Genomic DNA, 21,476 nt, shown 5'->3' with positions numbered 1-21,476 from the left:
CATGTAGCCTCTTTCGACTAGACTTGAGGGGGAGGCTTGTGATGCGGCGATAAGGGAGAGCCCACCTGTCATGGGTCAGTGGACATGGTGTCAGTCAAAGTCAAGGTGGTCAACATCAAGACTTGTGGAAAGAGCCTCGGCCAAAGGTGGTTGTCTGATTATCTCGGTCGGCAAAGGAGTGGCCGAGCCGATCACCTGGCTGGTCAGACGAATGGACATCATGGGCCGGTCGGATGAATGGACAAACTCATAGCCGATTGTTTCGGTCGGTAGGAAAACGAGTCGCTCAGACTACCCGTCCGGCGCAAGGAATAACATTACATAAGAGAGGACGAAAAAATAAAAGAGAACACTCTGTCTATCATTAAATATGAAGAAGTCAAGACAAAAAAGAACACTCTATTTATCATTAATGCAAGGAAATTAAGACAAAGAAACTTTCTTCTGGCAATTAATATCATTAAATAAGGGCAAATGAAAGATCACAAAGAAATGTATAAAAGAGTACGCCTAGTATGAGGAGAGACAAGGTTTATCTATTTCTTGATTACTCATTCTATCTTCCTGATTCTAACTTAAGCGTTGGAAAACCAACGACAGGGACCCCTTCCCTGATTTGATTTTGTTTTGTAAGATTGAGATCTTTATCCCGTCAGTAGTCGCCCTATTCCCGACTTTCTAGCTTCTCTCATTCGGACAGGATTAGACGCGCGCGATAAAGAGGCCCTCGACAAGATCTTGCTCCTCAAGGCACACGTCAACACAGCAGAGCACCACCTGCTCCATCTTGGACAGAAACATCACCTCCTCACCCTGACAAGGCCGAATCACCTCAATATGAGTTCCTCTATGAAGGCTATGACACACTAGCTTCGTAGGGCCTTATATCCATGGTTTGTCGGAACGGACGTGGAACGATCGGATCAGGCATTCCAGCACGGGAATGCCTCATGCCGCTCCAAAGTTCCGGCAAATAACATGATTTGCTCTGGAATGCCGTTCAACGGTAAAAAAAGGGATCGAAATGGCTAGAATGGCCGGAACGGTGTACTGGACAGCCACTCGCGGCCTCTTCTTCGGCGGCGGCTAGTTGCCAGCGAGTAAAGTGGCGGGTGGTTGGATGGTGGCGGAAAAGCACTCCGCTCACAACCTCTTTTCCGGTGACGACTCACGGCGGCATGCTACCGGAGAACAAAGCAACGCCGAATCAGATGGGATGACAAGCACTGTGCACGGCTGCGATGCGAAGACAAAGGATCGTTTTAATCAAGACTTAGGTTTTATTAAAATTATATAAAATCCACTCCTAATTTAATTAAGTAATTCAAATGTGCCTTGCACGGTGTCGCCTTCACGATGCGCGGGCACGTCGTGTGATGCCTGTGAGCTCATGTAGTTGAGGAAGAGATGAGACGGAATGGCGGTTGACTTTCCACCTGATTTGGAAGGATAAAAAAAAATAAAAAAACGATCTATGGCTGGATTTATGAATTCATCGGTTCATTATTTGATAAGAAGTGACTAATCCATAAATAAACCGTGAAAACTTTTTCTTACGAAAAACTTTCTTTAAGTTTTTTAAATTCATCCTTTCCTCGTGAAATAAACCGTGAAAACTTTTTCTTACGAAAAACTTTCTTTAAATTTTTTAAATTCATCCTCTCCAATAAACAGAGCATAATTATTCTTTTCCATTCAAATCAATTCATCGTACTCTTCAGATGCTAAATACTCGTTTCATGATTTTTCTAAACAACAACTCAAATGATTTAGATTATATATAAAAAAAACAAAAAAATAGCACATGACCTCAAAACAGAAGCAATTAATTAAAAAAAGCAGGAGCAATTAATTCCACGAAACGTTACAGTTATCCGGAATCCAATTGATGTGCAGACAAGCGGCAGCTTCACCCGCAGTCCCCGCTGGAAAAGTCCACACTGCTTGTGCTGTTGTGCAGGCAGTACCTAACATGACTTAAGGGGGTCAGTAGGATCCACTCAACTTGAGTAGTTTTGAACCTATACTGATAGGGTCGAATCTTCCGTCCCTGCTGGGTAGTTTTGAACTTCTCTTTCACCCCGAGTCACCAATGAATGAATCCATCGAATATTATGACACATGGCACAAGGAAAAAAACAGAGAAGATTATGTCAATGTAACCAATCATCCAAGCAAATTAAAAACAAAATCTGTCGATAATTCTGATTTGTCTGCTCAGTTAGTTAGTTAGTCAGAGGATAATTAATTTATTATATAGGGTAGGAATTAATTTTCAACACTGAGAGAAAAATTCTTGCCACTTTGTAGCCACCATCTGGTGGGTAACATAACATGCATTTTGACTAAAAAATATATATATCTTAGTATGCTTTTTTTTTAAAAAAATACTAATTCTAAAATTTATATATTTGAAAAAAATATTTTCCTCATTTTTATTAAACCTGCATAGTAAATACTTAGGCTGCGTTTGGTAGGGATGATAGGATTAAAATTGAGTTATTAGGATAAGATTAGGGGTAGGATTATTAATCACTTCTCATACCTAGGGATTGTGAATCCCACTCTTAGTCAATCCTAATCCTATCCCTAATAAATCCTACCAAACGACATATTAACAACTTTTTAAAAACATAATCCTAATCCTATCACCCCTACCAAACGCAGCCTTAGTGAGCCAAGTAATCTTTATATCCGTGGGGCCAACGGTAAAGGAGATAGTTAAGATAATAGATTTTTTGTAGTGACCCGAGTAATCCAATTTGTTGATCTCATCAACCCAACAAATCAATCCTATGTTTGTAAAGCTAAATATTTTTGCTCTCAATTCAAATTCTAATTATCATCTTCGATCACTCACATAAATTGTAGGAAGTTAGGCAACACACCCATAGCATAGGGTTGAATTTACTATTATGAGGTAAATATTACTATAAGAGTAATAATATGCATAGGAAAAAAATAGTAGGAAAAAATTGAGGTATAAACATATAAATTTATAACTTATCATTTTCACTTTTTATCGGCACATCATTTTATATGTCTATCCTTAAATTTTTCCTTGTGCATATCAATTTTTTTAGTATAATGGATAAGAGGTCGAATCTTGACAAAGTTGCAAAAACTATCTTCTCCATACTGGTCAACTAAAGCTTTTTAATTTATCTCCTCGTAGATGATCATATGGAACTATTGGGATGATAAATTCTGTCTTTTACTACTAAGGTACTTAGCTAATATAAAATAAAAATAAAACAACAAGAATTATTATTACGTGATAAAAGATGATTCATTCGTCTTAGTACCCTGTCAATCTATCCCTTGACAAACACGGAAGAAATAAATTATAGATGACTATTAACTATTCATATAAATAGTTAATATATAGAGAAAGAGATGTTGAAATATACCGAATTTCAATCCTAACATAACTACTATTGCGTGCGAAGGATAAGTTTAATGATTTCGATATATATTGAGCAATCTTCTTGCATTAATTTCCATGACATGTGCGCAGCGGTATCAGCTTTGCTTGCTCTGCACATGCGTCAACAGCGACAAGAATATTAACATGCTTCATTTAATGTAAATATGTAATTTTTCTCTATACTGGACTTGCAGTCAAAAGCGTTTTCCTATCATTATTATCATAAATTGCACCTTATGTACATTGAAAGATGACTACGTCTCACATGAAATTGATAGATAAAACCAAATCAATTAATATTTATTATCCATTCAACTATTCTCTATATCTTTTTACTCCTTTGGTTAACACATATTAATATAATACTGATTAGCTATTTGATATTTATCTCCAGTATACAATGATTTTTTTTTTTTTAAAATTACAATTCCTGCTTAAATGGAAATTGCATTGTATCCTCTAGTGAGTAGTGTCCCACCACCATGGATGGCTGTCTTCACATACATTCACCTGTCACCAACCGCCACTTCCTCTTTTAACTTCGTCTCAACTCCAGGTTACCGCCATTTGCTATCGATCAGGAGTAGAAGACAAGCCTGCCTGACCTCCTTTCTTGCCTCTCTTGCAAGTTAGAGAATCGGCTGTGTAGTGCTTTGGGCTTTGAGTGCATTTCAACAAACACTCGACTAATTTATAAATAGTTTTTGCTGTTCACTTGTTTCATTTGATTGTAGTTGTTGATCTTTTGTCGGTATACCTATTTGCTTTGCTTAGATTTCCAAAATACTATCCGTATCCCACAAATCCATTGATACAGTTGAATACATCCCTAGATCTAACTCTCGTGGTCCAACGGCTGAGCCACCTTTGAACACATTAAATACCTTTGGTGGCCGAACCAACTCACTGTCCCCAAGTGAGTTTCCTGTTGACGAATTTGCACGACCAAGTGCAATGGACATGCCTCAAAGGCAAACCATAAATGTCATCCTGTGCCGTTAAGTTGATTAACTTTGAAGTCAAGGCAGCAGCGCATTTAGTGAAAGTTTGTTTTTTTTTTCTGGTTACGAGTGATTATTCTTCCACTGGAGTGCTGCAGAGGAAATGATGAGGTGAATCATGTCTGGTAGGTCAGTTGCTAGCTCTTGCTCGGAGTAACAGAGGAACGGCTGAGCTTCTAAAAGTGGGGGTGAGTGCTCACTGGACGTGTTCAGCGATAGCACAGCAATGAGCACTCTCATCTTCACCCTCATCCTCATCCTGTGTGCATTCATTGCAAGTCTCCAGACCAGTTTGGGAATCACAAACCCTGAGGATGGTATCCCTTTGTTTAATTTCATCTAGAGTTTCTTGTGCATGCTTTGCAAATGTTTCTCGTCTTTCCCTTTGCAGCTGCTGCTCTGCGATCTCTAATGAGCGAGTGGCAGAACGTACCTCCAAGCTGGGGAACGACCGACGACCCTTGTGGAACGCCTTGGGAAGGTGTATCATGCAGCAATTCTAGAGTCACCATTCTGTGAGCATCTTTTCTGAAACTGAATAACTAGTTTCTTCTTCAGCTGTCACAAGGTTATTTAACCTGGTTTTCGCAAATTTCAGGAAACTGTCAGCCATGGGCATCAAGGGTACACTGAGTGCAGACATTGGTACGCTCAGCGCATTGAAGACTTTGTAAGTTCTCCATGGATTAAGACTTTTTAGCAATTAATTCTTTGGTTGCTAGCTAGCTCAAGCAAGGATTTTTCATAAAAGAAAACATGTTCTATGAAACAAAAGAGATCTTACAAACAAGAGAACCTGTAGGGATCTATCATTCAACAGGGAGCTTGGTGGTCCACTAACTCAAAATATTGGAAACTTGATGAAGCTGACCACCCTGTAAGGCAAAGTCACTTAATAACAAGAACTCAATCGCTTCAGATCGTCTTCAGCTGGACCTTCTTAAATGTTGTACTATTTTGCAGAATCTTAGCTGGTTGCAGCTTTACTGGAAACATCCCAGATGAACTAGGATCTCTACAAATCCTCTCATATCTGTAAGCAAAATTATTCTGGTTTGGAATGCTGAGCCTTCGATGCGCACTCACTTTGATCTATGATTTCCCCAGGGCTCTAAACTCAAATCAGTTCACCGGCAAAATCCCAGCTTCCACGGGCATGCTCTCCAATCTTTACTGGTTCGATATCGCAGATAACCAGATCAGTGGACCTCTACCAGTCTCCAACGAAAGAGAACCAGGATTGGACCTGCTTCACCACACCAAACATTTGTAAGTTATTACTGAAGAGTAGAAATCAAATAAAAGTCAGGTCTACCTTTGCAAATTTGAATAATTGATCCATAGTTTATTTAAATTCTTCTTTTTTTCTTCCTATGAATGATCCTTCTTCTCTGCTTGCTTTAACAGTCATTTCAACAAAAATCAATTATCTGGTTCCATCCCAGAAAAGCTCTTCAGCTCAAACATGACACTGTTACATGTGTAAGCTTGTAGATTCACATTCCGTCTAAAACTTGAGAAAGCTTGTAACAAATTCTGACTCCTGATTATTCTACATTTGGCAGACTTTTTGATGGAAACAGATTAACTGGAGGAATCCCAGATTCCCTAGGTCTAGTCAAAACCATTCAGGTTCTGTAAGTATCCTTCAATCTGACATATACTTTTAGTGTTCTTCAATGGTAACTGGTTTCTTTCCATGGCAGACGATTGGACAGAAATTCCCTAAGTGGACCAGTCCCATCCAATATCAACAATCTTACAAACATCAACGAACTGTAAGACACGTATTCCACATCGTATCCTAGGTTATTGAATAAGGAGAATAGCATAAGAATAATAGAATGGAGAACAAATATCATTGTAGATATTTATGACTTGATATGTGGTTTAGCATGTAACATCACATGCAGTTGATCAATGCAATAGAAGTGCTCACTTCCTGCGTGCATCTTTTTCAGAAACCTAGCAAATAACAAGTTGACGGGGTCAATACCAAATCTAAGTGGAATGGATAGCCTCAACTATGTGTAAGACTTTACAGAATTCCCTTAAGTAGTAGAGCTATCTTTCATCGCAATTTGCAACCGACTGCATGATTTTCAGGGATTTGAGCAACAACAGCTTTGATATCTCAGAAAGCCCAATTTGGTTCTCGGAGCTCCAATCACTCACTGCATTGTTAGTTCAACAACTGGTGATTAATATGACTCTAGCAATTTAGTTAATAACCTTGACTAATGCTTCCATTCTGAATGCTCCAGAGTGATACAATCAGGACGGCTTTATGGAAAGGTACCAGAAACCCTGTTCAGCTTCCCTCAGTTGCAGCAAGTGTAAGTGTCATGCCAAATGATTGACTGGAAAAAGATGATATTCTGCCAACTAAAAGTGAAATCCATACTCTTCACAGGATACTAGATTTCAATGATTTTAGTGGCATCCTTGAACTGGGCATGTCTGTCAGCCAGCAACTACAACTCGTGAGCTTCAAAAATAATAATCTCACAGGAGTCGAATTGACACCCAATTACACTAAATCCTTGATGTGAGAACTCTGACATGCAGATTTATTGATTTAGTTTCACTGCAATTTATTCAACCTTAGTTAACTTTCAGTAATCCACCACTCATTCCAGACTCGTAGGGAATCCAGTTTGCGATCAATATCCAACTACAAACTTCTGCACTCTTCGCCAGCAGCCGGCAGTTCCTTACTCGACCAGTCTTGGCAATTGCGTGGGGAACTTATGCCCCTCAAATCAGAGTCCTAATCCTCAGAGTTGCATTTGTGCCTATCCATTTCAGGGAGTGATGTACTTCAGAGCACCTCGTTTCCGAGATGTGGGGAACAGAATGCTGTTCCAACAACTCGAAAGTGAATTGTGGACTAAACTTGGTCTGACACCTGGATCAGTGTTCCTGCAAAATCCATTTTTCGACAGTGACTCTTATATGCAGTTACAACTTAAACTTTTCCCATCCAATGGAATGTACTTCAATAGGTCCGAGGTCCGACAGATTGGGTTCGATTTGAGCAATCAAACATTCAAGCCTCCACCAATGTTTGGACCTTACTATTTCATTGCATCCCCATATCCTTTTCCAGGTGGTCTCCCTATCTTTTGTAGCATATTTAATACCATTTTCTATACTGACTCAGTGAATTCATCATTTAGCCATTGAAGGAAGATCCACAATGAGTGTTGGACTGAAAGTTGGAATAGCAGCTGGTTGTGCACTGCTGGTCATTGGACTTATTGTTGTGACCATCTATGCCTTGAGACAAAGAAGACGTGCTGAAAGGGCCATTGAACGAAGCAAACCTTTCGGTAAGTCCTAAGTGTTTGTTCCTTCTATATCTTGTCAAAGTCAAAACTTTCCACAAGGCATCATACAAATACTTACAATGTAGTTTACATTTGGAAATTTTCAGCATCATGGACACGCAACGGAGATGAAAGCAGTGAGGCACCACAACTGAAGGGAGCAAGATGGTTCTCTTATGAAGAACTGAAAAGATGTACTAATAACTTTTCTGTATCTAATGAGGTTGGTTCTGGAGGTTATGGAAAGGTAATTGTTGGCTCTGTGTCAAACTTTTATGAACAAAGGACCAGAAAATGACATTCTTTTACCCGACTCCTTTCAGGTCTATAGAGGAATGCTTCCAGGTGGACAGATAGTTGCAATCAAGAGGGCACAACAAGGATCAACACAAGGTGCTGTTGAATTCAAGACTGAGATTGAGTTGCTGTCAAGAGTTCATCACAAAAACTTAGTATCACTAGTGGGTTTCTGCTTCGATCAAGGGGAGCAGATGTTGGTATATGAATTCATTCCAAATGGAACACTAAGAGAGAGCCTCTCTGGTAAGATTAACGCCGCCCCTTGAAATTCATCCTCAAAAATAAACTTTATTTTCTTCCAACTTATAATTTCAGGGAAAAGTGGGATACTGCTTGATTGGAGGAGGAGGCTGCGAATTGCACTTGGTTCGGCAAGAGGATTGGCATATCTTCATGAACTAGCTGATCCTCCAATCATACACAGGGATGTTAAGTCAAGTAACATCCTGTTAGATGAACACTTAAACGCAAAGGTTGCAGATTTTGGCCTTTCAAAGTTGATGTCGGACACTGAAAAGGGCCATGTCTCTACTCAAGTCAAAGGAACCCTGGTCAGTAGTTGTCATTCTAATTACCATTACGATAGCATCATTGATCATGAAAGAACTGCTTAAATGGAGATTATATAGGACCTATTCTATTCCTCAGAAATCACTTTGGTAGTATCTATATAAACTCAACAGTTTAGTACTCCTTTACAGGGCTACCTTGATCCTGAATACTACATGACACAACAATTGACGGACAAAAGTGACGTTTACAGCTTCGGAGTGGTGATGCTGGAGATGGTAACTGCTAAGCAACCAATTGAGAAAGGGAAGTACATTGTTCGTGAGGTGAAGATGGCAATAGATGCTAATGATGAAGAATTTTATGGCCTAAAGGAGTTGATGGATCCTGTAATTCAAATTGCAGCAAGTAATCTCATAGCATTCAGGAAATTCATAGAGTTGGCACTGAGGTGCCTAGAAGAATTAGCTGTAGGTCGTCCGACCATGAGTGACATAGTGAAGGAGATAGAGATGATGTTGCATGATGATGGTCTAAGCACAATCTCTCAGTCAGCATCTTCATCTGCCACAGACATGGGGAATTCAAAAGGCATTCGCTGTCATCCTTACATTTCTGGCCCAAAAAAGGATGTGAGTGAGGATGCCTTCGAATACAGTGGTGGCTACTCATTCTCTGGAAAACTCGAACCAAAGTGACAAGGCAACTCCTTGAAGATTATCTAATCTATATACGGATTATGGTCAGTACAATGTTTTCGATGGTATCTGTGTGTACAACTGTAAAAGGAAAAAAAAAAGTTTTCTAGGTTGGGAAGGGATTACATTAAGAACTATTATTTCTCTTACAAATCAGACTCAATGCCCCTTGGTGATAGGTTGCTATGCCCCATCACAAAACAAAGAGAGTTTTTCTTTTGAAAGCAATTTTAGAAGTAAATCAACTAAATATTTCGATTGAATAATCATCTAGGCCTTGGCCTAGGTTGAGTCCTAGCCCACACACATTGTCTCAATGGCCACAAAAGTCCCACGCAGCAGGTGCACATCTTTGAAAAAAAAGTGAAGGGTTTTGCTCCAGTCACAGTAAAAAAGTGGGTAGATATAATTTGCAAAGAATTGAGGACAATTCAACTGAAGTAAAAATGTGAGAGCAACACTTCTGAAGTGGCTTCCACCACCTCCCAGTGGAATGGTCGTTTGCAGTAAATGTGGACTTAAATAGCCACACTTACTGAAGTGTCTAAGGACAGAATCATCATAATCTTCCATGTGCACGTATCATTTTCACACCAAATTTCAACTTCTACAAACATATCATCAATTGTCATACTTGCTAATAGTCTCGATCTTCTGCGACATTATTCCTCAGCTGATAAAGACTTTGGTCGAAGCACTGAGGACCCGTGATCCACCAAATTAAGCGATTAACATCACATATACTACTCCTTTTGAAGTTTATGAAGTTGGAATCCACGTTTCAATACGCTAGCTCTGTTGACTTAGTTTATTAATTAGCTGCCTCCCTTGTCCATTATATATATATATATATATTCCAGTAATCCTATGAGTATATCATGATAGTTTTTGGGAGCAGACTTTCACTATCATTTTGTGTGGATTATATATATATCTATGGGTAGATCATTAATTGATTGGTAAAGATAACATTTGTAGAGTTTTTTTAATTAGTTGGATGACATAGTAAATTGATAATATTCTTGCAGTCCCATATACAACCAGAAAAATTTTAGGATAAGGTTATTCATGACGAAAGAACAGCATGAGTAGTGTACCTAATCTATATGTATATATATAGTTAAGTGTAGGAAGCAACACAAATAATTAAGCATTTGCTGTGGTATATCTGAAGGAATCTGGTACCTTGTTTAAACTTTGGAGAATGGAGTTCCACAGGAATAACGTGCCACGTATGGTTAAACTAATATATTTTTTTAATTATTTGTTGATTATAAGTTTTTTTTTGTCTTAAATTTTCTTTGAGTTATTGCTGATGAGTTGCTATTTAACTTTTTAATTGTTTGAAATTTATGTTAACTTTAGTAAAAAAAATCCGATGCTTAACATATGTTTAATTATAAGTTATTCCTTTGTAACTTACATGCAGTAATTAAAATGCAGTTACTCCAACCTGATTGGTAAAGATAACTTTTTATTTACTTTTTAAGGAACATTGTAACTTTAATATTAAATTATAATATTTCTATCTAAGCAAGAAAATTCATGCTCTCCCGAGACAAGCGAAGAGGGGACGAAGAAGCAAAACGAATAATATTATATCCCATAAAATTTATAGATCTTCTAACAAGTTGTAAGTTTATAGCTTATGTCGTATCCATAAGTTTTTGAATTAGTCGAATACAAGACCCTGTGTAATTAAGATACTTATTAACGTCTGTGACTCCTTGCATGATGATTAATGTGTTAGAAATAACTCGGAATTTTCACAGCCATTGTGAGTAGGCAAATCTCACTCCTTTATAGATGGCTATGAGTTCACCCTAAGTCCCTGGTGATGGTACCAGAATGCTTAACTCAAAAGTATAAAGTTTACTTTCTTGGGAGTCTCTCACTACAACCCCCTTCCCCTTTTCATTTATACACGCATCAAATTCCACTTGCAAAATCCCTAGTGGTGGGGTCATCCCAAGTGGAGGTTCTGGTTGGTTCGAGATAGTGGGCTTGGACTCCTGGTAATCACACAAAAGGCTATCACACCAACTCATGTTATGTCTTAGCTCTTTCCTGTTGTTCCTATTAGTGCAGTTGACACCAATGGTCAAACCTGAATTTTGTTGAATAACAAATGGATTAAAGTTAGGTGTTGTGTAATCTAATCTGTCTACAAAGTGTGCAAGACTTGACTGGTTGGACACTAGACTGAAATCTAGCTAGTTTTGGAAGACTTGATAGATGGTGTAGAAGTTCAAATAGGTCAAGGAGTGACATGATATCTGGTGAAAAATCCGACTGGGTCCGCGGAATCTGACAGTTGACCAAAGTCCAGTTGGGTCCATAAACCTGACAACTGATAGAAAGACCAGGTGGACCATGTGAGAGTCAAGCGATTCTGCATGGTAAGTAAGGTAAGTCATTGGAGAAGAGAGTGTTGATACAGGTTGCACTAATAATCTGGTTTTGATGTATGACAAATAGGTTAAAGTTAGATGTGATATTTGTCTAACATTTTTTTCCAAGTGTGCAGAAGTTGATTGGTCTGAGGGACCTGACACTAGGCTGAAATCCAGCTAGGTCTACGAGTTTGATAGCTGGTAGAAAGTCCAGATAGGTCCGCGAGGCCTGATATTGTTAGAATGTATACTAAAAGCCTAGCTTTTGTAAACATTTATTTTGAAAGAAAGAATCACATTGGTAAAAAAATGTCTACATTTAAATGCTAAGTGTAGTTGTTTTGTAGATAACATGGTGTGTGGTGTCACACACAGAAGATCATGTTATCGGTTCTTTATAAATTATAAACAGTAGATCACGACTAAGATGGATAGGAACAAATCATTGAAATAGTCGTAGTGTAATTTGATATTAGTTTACCTTAACTATAAAATTACACTAGTATACTCTGAGTATATTGAGCATGACCATTTAAGGTAAGTTCTTTTTATACTGACTTAATAAAAGAATAAGACCTTAGTTATTATGGAAATGAGTGCTCTTAATCCTAATATAATAACAAGCATATATATTTAGTATTTATTTTTTTGACATATCAAATGGCGAGATTTAGCTCGTTAAATCAATAGGTCAGATAAGTTGGGAAATGATATTATTTATAATGTGTGTTGTTGATTATAGAAGGAAACCGTGTCCTAGTAATCTAGGTTGATAATGTCCCCAAGAGGAGCTCATAAGGATTGGCATGTTAAACCCTGTAGGTGGACTTAGTTTGACATGACAATAAGGTTGAGTGGTACTACTCTTGGACTAAGATATTAATTAAAGTGAGTTGTCAGTAACTCAATTTGTGAGATCTCAGAAGATTTAAATAAATAGGGTTAACTGAGAAATAACCTTATAAAATTTTTCCGGAATTTTTAGGAATTTTCCCGGAAAATTTCGAAGCTCGTACGGAGGGTTTTGAGGGGATTGATCGGTGGGTATGAATAAAGTCTGTTTGGGATACCCATTTAAGTGAGGAATTGTTTTATTTATAAATTCCTTTCTTCCCCAAACGCCGATCCTTTTATTCCCGAACCCCTCTTCCCTGCGATTTCCCAATCCCACTTCTTCTCTGTTCCCTCTCTCACGGATGAAGCAAGCCGAGAGCTCCGGCGATCTCCCTCTGCCGCCATCGACACCCTAAGATCAGAACCGACTGGTGTTCTTCCTCTCCAGGCCATCTTCGGTCCAGCGGTCGCTTCTCTGGTGGTTCCTGCGGCCGATCGTCGAGGGCGTCGCGGCTAGGGCATGGTGAGGGTCGGATCTCGCTTCGTCTCCAACTGGTAGGCCTTCCCTCTCCTCTCCTCGCACTGCTTACTGTGTGATCTGTTGGTGCAACCTTAGGTCAAGGTTGACCTGGATGACCCGACTCGAGTTAACTTGACTCGAGTTGTATTTTGATGTTTGACGAGAATAGAAAAGTTGTATTTTGATGTTTGACAAGAATACAAACTTGGGAGATTGTGGGTGCAACCTTCGGTCAAGGTTGACCTGGTTGACTCAACTTGAGTTGAGCTTGGCACGGGAAAGGTCCAAGTATGGAGACTTGACACGGAAAAGTCCAAGTATGGAGACTTGGCACGGGAAAGGTCCAAGTATGGAGACTTGGCACGGAAAAGTCCAAGTATGGAGACTTAGCACGGGAAAGGTCCAAGTATGGAGACTTGGCACGGGAAAAGTCCAAGTATAGAGACTTGGCACGGGAAAAGTCCAAGTATGGAGACTTGGCACGGAGAAGTCCAAGCAGGGAGCTTGGCACCGGAGAAGTCCAAGTAAGGAAGCTTGGCATGAGGAAGTCGGAGAGGGCTCGGTAGCTTGCTCTCCGGACTAGGTCAGAGAGGGTTCGGGAGCTCGTTCTGCGGACTGGGCGTCGGACTCGGGCTCTCGGACCGGGACGGTCGGAGAGGGCTTGGTAGCTCATTCTCCGGACTAGGTCGGAGAGGGCTGGAGGACGGACAGTCGGGAGAGGGCCCGTTCGGGACTGGCGACCAGGTCCGGAGGGCCAGCTCGGAGCTCGTTCCTCCGGCACGGCCGAGAGGGCTCGGCAGGGCTCATTCACGGAGTCCTAGGGAGGAGAGGGGCTCGGAGCCCTCTGGATCGAACGGAGTGGGAGCCTCAGAGGGTCTCGCTCTCCGGACTAGATCAGAGGGGCTCGGTAGCTCTTTCTGAGATGAGTCGGAGCCGGAGGGCCTCAGCTCGTTCTCGGGACTAGGTCGAGGAGGAGAGCCGTAGCTCTTCAGATCAAGAGCTTTAGGTTTGGAAAAATTGGATCGGTCGGATTGACATCCGGTGTTACTTAGTTATCGATGGTCGGTGATCGATCGGTAACTCAACGAAGCTTGCAGTATCCGTCGATCCGTGCGATCAGTAGGCAATGTTATCGAGAAGCGGGGATTCGAGAGAGGGGATCGGTTTGTGGACCGATCCACCATATCTGATCGGTCCGCCGCTCGATCAGGAGATGATCGATGCATGATCGGTGCTGTGGGACCGAGATCCTCACCGATCGGATGGAGCACGATCGGTGTGCCTGCGCCGTGACTCAACGGCTAGATTTCTGGATTCTTCTTTGTCTTCTTCGCAGGTGCAGCATATAAGCCTCTACAGTGAAGGTGGAAAGATTAACTTCTTCTTCCTCAAGACTGCGATCTGAGCTTTGCTGAGCTCTTCATTTCTGAAGCTTCGAGTGAGCTTCCGTCGGCTGGTTTTCTAGCTGCTATTGTTGGATCCGTGAAGTTGTTGCTTCATCAACGGACTCCAGTCGACAACGAGAAGACAAGCAAACTTGGTAGGGTGTTTTTACATTCATATTGTCCATTGTTTCTTGCTCTATTCTTTGTACTCCATTATTGATGTTGCAAAAGGTATTGTGGTGAGGTTTCTCCACCCAGAAGGAGTTTTTATTAGCCGGTTTTCCGGGGTCTCATCCACCGACGGATTGATAGGATTCATCCACCTTACGGACATGCCGAGGAGTAGGAGTATCATCTCCGAACCTCGTTATATCGTCGCGTTTGAGATTTGATCTTCTCTATTTTCGTTTCTATCTTTTATTTCCGCTGCGCTAACTAAAATTGTAGGAAGAAACGTGAATTTGGGGTCGACTATTCACACCCCCCTCTCTAGCCGCGTCCGAAGGTCCTAACAAGTGGTATCAGAGCGAGGTCGCTCTTCGTCGGATTAACACCCGGGGGAGCACGAGCTAGAGAATGGATCAACTTGGAGAAGACATCACGATTCCACCCTTCTACGATCGCGACGACTTCACATATTGGAAGGTAAGAATGAAGTATTTTCTTATGACTAACCTAGTAAATTGGAATTGTGTACAAGTAGATTTTATTTCTCCGGTGGATAAAGAAGGAGAACCTCTCGAGAAGAAGAAGTGGACGAAGGAACAAATCCACCAATCCATAATCAACGACGAGGTAACGAAAATCTTTGAATTTTCATTACCTAATGATATCTTGTGTAAGATAGGTGGATACAACAATGCCAAGGAGTTGTGGAACAACTTGGCTAAGTTCCATGAGGAGAGCTCCAATTCAAGTCATGAAGAGGAGTCAAGTGAGCCAAGTAGCTCACATCATGGAGGTATGGAATTAGAAGTTGAGGGCTACTCAACATCTAAGGAAGAAGAGGAGGAGAGTTCTTCTTCAAGACTGGAGCAAGAAGAAGAAGCCTCTACCTCCGGAAGGAATGAAGGAGAGAGCTTATATCCATCCTCAGCCCTAGGTAACTCAAGCAACTTAATTTCAAGTAAATTACATATAATGTGCTTTGAGTGTAGGGAATATGGGCATTACAAAAGTAAATGTCCAAAGAGGATTAGGAAGACTCCACCGGCACCAAAAGTCAAGGAAGTCGGAGTCCCGATACGCAAGGGCAAGGAGCACGTGGTGTGCTTCCAATGCAAGCAAAGGGGACATTATAGGAGTCAATGTCCAAGGGGGAGGCAACCTCACAAGGACAAGAGACCAAGCACATCTATGGGGGGAGCTAAGGCAAACCCTAAGGTATCCTTTAAGGCACATTCTTGCAATTCTAATAAGACACATGCTAGTAGTTTTATTGCAATTGTCAATAATGATAAGCATGATAACCATAGAAACCGATACATGTGCTTAGGTGCCAAACATGTTAGCCTAGATAAGGACAATGCTAGAAATGTCAACCCTAGAGTTAACTCATCTAAGGTTAAGGAAAACCTAGATAGGAATCCCAAAACAACTAGACATATGCCTAGGAATACCTTAAAGAAAAATGGAAAATTAAAGCTTGAGGTATTAAAGAAGGAAAATCAAGTCTTGAGGTCAAGACTTGACACTTTAGAAAAGGCTCTTAAGAATTTGGAGAAGTCAACTCTAGGGTCTAAGAGTCAAAAATCAAAACCCAAGGACATGAGAGGTTTGGGTCACAAACCTAAGTCTCAAGTGGTCAATCCCGCTTATCATAATGTTCCATTCGATTATGAAACAAAACCTAGGGCTAGGAAGACCATCACCAAGGTCACAAGGGGAGTCACCCCTAGAGTTGATCTTGATGAGTCTCAAATGACCAAGGCTTTAAAGCCTAGGAGGGTCATTAGGAGGGTTGCTAGGGAAGTCATCCCTAGTGAATATTTAGTTAACCCAATGAGCTCAAATAGGTTTTGGGTTCCTAGGAGCGTGATTTCTTCACGCTAGATGGTTTAGGGTGTGCCAACCTTAATTGGATAGGTAGTTAACCTACTCATGGCAAAAGGTGGCATTTTAGGAATTTTCAAGGTGTAATCAAGCCTTGAAAATGAAATTAAAAATTATTCCTAAGGTGATTAGGATGTGCCAACCACATTTGAGGAGTTTTCTAGGGTCAATCTAATTGGCACATAGTGATCTAAAAATCTTTAGTATATGATTTTAGGTCTATTACACTTAGGAATATAGAATTTATGGCAAAATGATCAAAATTATCAAAAATGGCAACTAAGGCTAGAATTAGGTATTTTCTATACCTTTATATGTTATTTGTCATACATTGTTTGTCATATGCCATGTCATGACATCATATTTATTTTATTATCATTTGAAATGTCATGATAATGCTTAGGTTAGTTATATGTCATGCCTTATTTAAGTTTCATACTTGATGACATGACATCATGACATTGGCACATGTTTCCACTTATGATATTATTTTATGCCATGTCATCATCTCTTGCATTTATGATCAATTAATTTGATTTAAGGATAGAAACACAATTTGATATGGAGATCAAATTGTTGTTTAGAAAATGCATGAGAACTTAGCTTAAGATGACCTAAACCCATATCTCACATCAAAATTGACTTGGATGTGTTTGATACACCTTAGATGTGTGTGAGATATTAGGATTATGAGTTAGGATCAAGGTGCATAGTTCTTGTACCTAGATGAGCCTAATTCGAATTTGAGGATCATAGGGAAAACTTGTGTACAAGTCATGTACATTTAGCCCTAAGATTGTGGTCCTAAATTGAATGGTTTAAGATCATTTCAAAATTGATTTGAAAAACCTTGATGAAGCTTTTCTAGTGATAGCATTCATCATTGAGCAAGTTGATACAAAGATGGATTAACCTTGAGCTATTTCAAAGTCTTTCGAACTTTGTATCAAGATTTAAAAATGGAAATTATTTTCATAGAAAACTATTTTTCCATGATAATATATGTCATGAGGAATGTATCCTCAAAATTTTATAATTTTTGAAATTTTCTGTGATTTTTTAGGGGTTTTGAATTTGAAAAAATCGAAACTCTTATCGAAGAATACTAGACCAATCGAGGAGGAGGTCCTGATCGGTCCAGGAAGGCGGATCGATCACCGGACCGATCCGTGAAAGGTGGATCGGTGGTGACTTATCCGTGGAGGTCGGTCCTGAGTCAGATTGGTCGGCTATCGAAATGCTGATTTTGATTGTTGTCCGGAATTTCAGCTGGTTGGTGTTTTAGATTTCTAGAGGGTTGAAACTCTCCAAGACATTGTTGGTACAATAGTCAAGGAGGAGTTGACCTTTAGGGGAGTTTTACCTATTGGCAAGGGGAGTTGACTTTTAGGGGAGTTTTACCTATTAGTCGAGGATGAGTGATATGGGATTTTCACTAAGTTGATTATTGACTTTAGTATCAAGGGAAATTAAGGGTTTCAATGAAAGGTATGGGACTTTCATTAGGAAGAAACTCTTGACCTTGATTCACTCTTTTTGATGTGTCAAAAGGGGAGAATGTCTAGAGAATGTTCAGGAAGAACATTGGGTTTGGGGAGAATGTTCGGAGAATGCTCAGGAAGAGCATTGAAAACTATTGGAAAACCTAAGTTGGGTTATCGGGTTAACCTAACTTGATTATGGTTTTGTCAAACATCAAGGGAGATTGTTGGTGCAACCTTGTCACACGGATGACTTGTTAACTTGACGAGTTGTATTTTGATGTTTGACGAGAGAAAAGTTATATTTTGATGTTTGACAAGAATACAAACTTGGGAGATTGTGGGTGCTCAAGGTTGACCTGGTTGACTCGACTTGAGTTGAGCTTGGCGGGAAAGGTCCAAGTATGGAAACTTGGCAAGTGTGGAAAAGTCCAAGTATGGAGACTTGGCATGGGAAAAGTCAAGTATGGAGACTTGGCACGGAAAAGGTCCAAGTATGGAGACTTGGCATGGGAAAAGTCCAAGTATGGAGACTTGGGAGAAGTCCAAGCAGGGAGCTTGGCACGGGAGAAGTCCAAGTAAGGAAGCTTGGCATGAGGAAGTCGGAGAGGGAGGCTCGGTGGCTCCCTGGGACCACTAGGTCAGGAGAGGAGCTGTTCACGGGGACTCGACTCGGGAAGCGAGGAGGGCCGATAGAGCTCGGTCTCGGGACTACGAGAGGGCTCGGGGCTCGTTCTCTACTACGGAGCGAGGGCTCGGCTCGAGGGACTAGGCCGAGAGGGAGCCTGCCTCCCCAGTCGCTCGACAGAGGGCTCGGCAGCTGGCTCCGTAGCCGAGGGCCGGGAGCCTTCCCTACTGAGGTGAGAGAGGAGAGAGGTCTCTGAGCCTCGGACTAGATCAGAGAGGCTCGGTAGCTCATTCTCTGCCCGGATGACCGTAGAGCTCCTAGTTCTCGGGACTGCGAGTCGAGGAGGAGGCGTAGTCGTTCCAGATCAAGAAGGCTTTAGGTTTAAGGTGAAAAATTGGATCGTTTGGCTCGCGTGACGATCCGATTGATTTTTAGTTATCAGTCGAGCTCACCGCCAGGGTCGATCTCAGAGTGCTGCCGTGACCATTAAACGTTTATGAGGGAGCGATTCGATTGGAGAAGGGGATCGGGTTTGACGATCACCATATCTGATCGGTCCACGCACCGATCAGATGGATGAGATCGATGCATGATCGGTGCCGTGGACAGGACCGTCGAGGACCTCGCGATCGGATGGAGCACTCGATCGGTCCGCTGCATGCCAGACTCAACGGCTAGATTTCTGATTCTTCTTTGTCTTCTTGAAAGCAGTATAAGCCTCTACAGTGAAGGTGGAAAGATTAACTTCGTCTTCCTCAAGACTGCGATCTGAGCTTTGCTGAGCTCTTCATTTCTGAAGCTTCGAGTGAGCTTCCGTCGGCTGGTTTTTCTAGCTGCTATTGTTGGATCCGTGAAGTTGCTGCTTCATCAACGGACTCCAGTCGACAACGAGAAGACAAGCAAACTTGGTAGGGTGTTTTTACATTCATATTGTCCATTGTTTCTTGCTCTATTCTTTGTACTCCATTATTACTGTTGCAAAAGGAATTGTGGTGAGGTTTCTCCACCCAGAAGGAGTTTTTATTAGCCGATTTTCCGGGGTCTCATCCACCGACGGATTGATAGGATTCGTCCACCTTACGGACATGCCGAGGAGTAGGAGTATCATCTCCGAACCTCGTTATATCGTCGCGTTTGAGGTTTGATCTTCTCCATTTTCGTTTCTATCTTTTATTTCTGCTGCGCTAACTAAAATTGTAGGAAGAAACGTGAATTTGGGGTCGGCTATTCACACCCCCCTCTCTAGCCGCGTCCGAAGGTCCTAACAAGTGGTATCAGAGTGAGGTCACTCTTCGTCGGATTAACACCCGGGGGAGCACGAGCTAGAGAATGGATCAACTTGGAGAAGACGTCACGATTCCACCCTTCTATGATCGCGACGACTTCGCGTATTGGAAGGTAAGAATGAAGTATTTTCTTATGACTAACCTAGTAAATTGGAATTGTATACAAGTAGGTTTTATTCCTCCGGTGGATAAAGAAGGAGAACCTCTCGAGAAGAAGAAGTGGACGAAGGAACAAATCCACCAATCCATAATCAACGACGAGGTAACGAAAATCTTTGAATTTTCATTACCTAATGATATCTTGTGTAAGATAGGTAGATACAACAATGCCAAGGAGTTGTGGAACAACTTGGCTAAGTTCCATGAGGAGAGCTCCAATTCAAGTCATGAAGAGGAGTCAAGTGAGCCAAGTAGCTCACATCATGGAGGTATGGAATTAGAAGTTGAGGGCTACTCAACATCTAAGGAAGAAGAGGAGGAGAGTTCTTCTTCAAGACTGGAGCAAGAAGAAGAAGCCTCTACCTCCGGAAGGAATGAAGGAGAGAGCTTATATCCATCCTCAGCCCTAGGTAACTCAAGCAACTTAATTTCAAGTAAATTACATATAATGTGCTTTGAGTGTAGGGAATATGGGCATTACAAAAGTAAATGTCCAAAGAGGATTAGGAAGACTCCACCGGCACCAAAAGTCAAGGAAGCCGGAGTCCCGATACGCAAGGGCAAGGAGCACGTGGTGTGCTTCCAATGCAAGCAAAGGGGACATTATAGGAGTCAATATCCAAGGGGGAGGCAACCTCACAAGGACAAGAGACCAAGCACATCTATGGGGGGAGCTAAGACAAACCCTAAGGTATCATTTAAGGCACATTCTTGCAATTCTAATAAGACACATGCTAGTAGTTTTATTGCAATTGTCAATAATGATAAGCATGATAACCATAGAAACCGATACATGTGCTTAGGTGCCAAACATGTTAGCCTAGATAAGGACAATGCTAGAAATGTCAACCCTAGAGTTAACTCATCTAAGGTTAAGGAAAACCTAGATAGGAATCCCAAAACAACTAGACATATGCCTAGGAATACCTTAAAGAAAAATGGAAAATTAAAGCTTGAGGTATTAAAGAAGGAAAATCAAGTCTTGAGGTCAAGACTTGACACTTTAGAAAAGGCTCTTAAGAATTTGGAGAAGTCAACTCTAGGGTCTAAGAGTCAAAAATCAAAACCCAAGGACATGAGAGGTTTGGGTCACAAACCTAAGTCTCAAGTGGTCAATCCCGCTTATCATAATGTTCCATTCGATTATGAAACAAGACCTAGGGCTAGGAAGACCATCACCAAGGTCACAAGGGGAGTCACCCCTAGAGTTGATCTTGATGAGTCCCAAATGACCAAGGCTTTAAAGCCTAGGAGGGTCATTAGGAGGGTTGCTAGGGAAGTCATCCCTAGTGAATATTTAGTGAACCCAATGAGCTCAAATAGGTTTTGGGTTCCTAAGAGCGTGATTTCTTCACGCTAGATGGTTTAGGGTGTGCCAACCTTAATTGGATAGGTAGTTAACCTACTCATGGCAAAAGGTGGCATTTTAGGAATTTTCAAGGTGTAATCAAGCCTTGAAAATGAAATTAAAAA

The 21,476-nt window shown here is 41.0% G+C and overlaps 1 protein-coding gene across 1 annotated transcript; it reads left to right on the top strand.

Moving 5' to 3' along the window:
* Positions 1-4,214: 4,214 nt before the first annotated feature.
* Positions 4,215-9,418, top strand: LOC122032512 (leucine-rich repeat receptor protein kinase HPCA1-like). Its single transcript, XM_042591810.1, has 20 exons — positions 4,215-4,472; positions 4,558-4,745; positions 4,820-4,943; positions 5,027-5,098; positions 5,231-5,305; positions 5,392-5,463; positions 5,536-5,697; positions 5,836-5,910; positions 5,994-6,065; positions 6,135-6,206; positions 6,390-6,458; positions 6,535-6,609; positions 6,693-6,764; positions 6,842-6,976; positions 7,068-7,537; positions 7,608-7,760; positions 7,865-8,004; positions 8,081-8,300; positions 8,373-8,608; positions 8,759-9,418. The coding sequence occupies exons 2-20, from the start codon at positions 4,655-4,657 to the stop codon at positions 9,263-9,265; spliced, it is 2,892 nt and encodes a 963-aa protein (XP_042447744.1). The 5' UTR covers positions 4,215-4,472; positions 4,558-4,654; the 3' UTR covers positions 9,266-9,418.
* Positions 9,419-21,476: the final 12,058 nt, after the last annotated feature.

Source organism: Zingiber officinale, chromosome 11A (genome assembly GCF_018446385.1).
Source record: "Zingiber officinale cultivar Zhangliang chromosome 11A, Zo_v1.1, whole genome shotgun sequence".
NCBI classification, from domain to species: Eukaryota; Viridiplantae; Streptophyta; class Magnoliopsida; order Zingiberales; family Zingiberaceae; genus Zingiber; species Zingiber officinale.
Note: the sequence above shows the minus strand (reverse complement) of the source record. Positions and strands in the feature narration are given on the sequence as shown.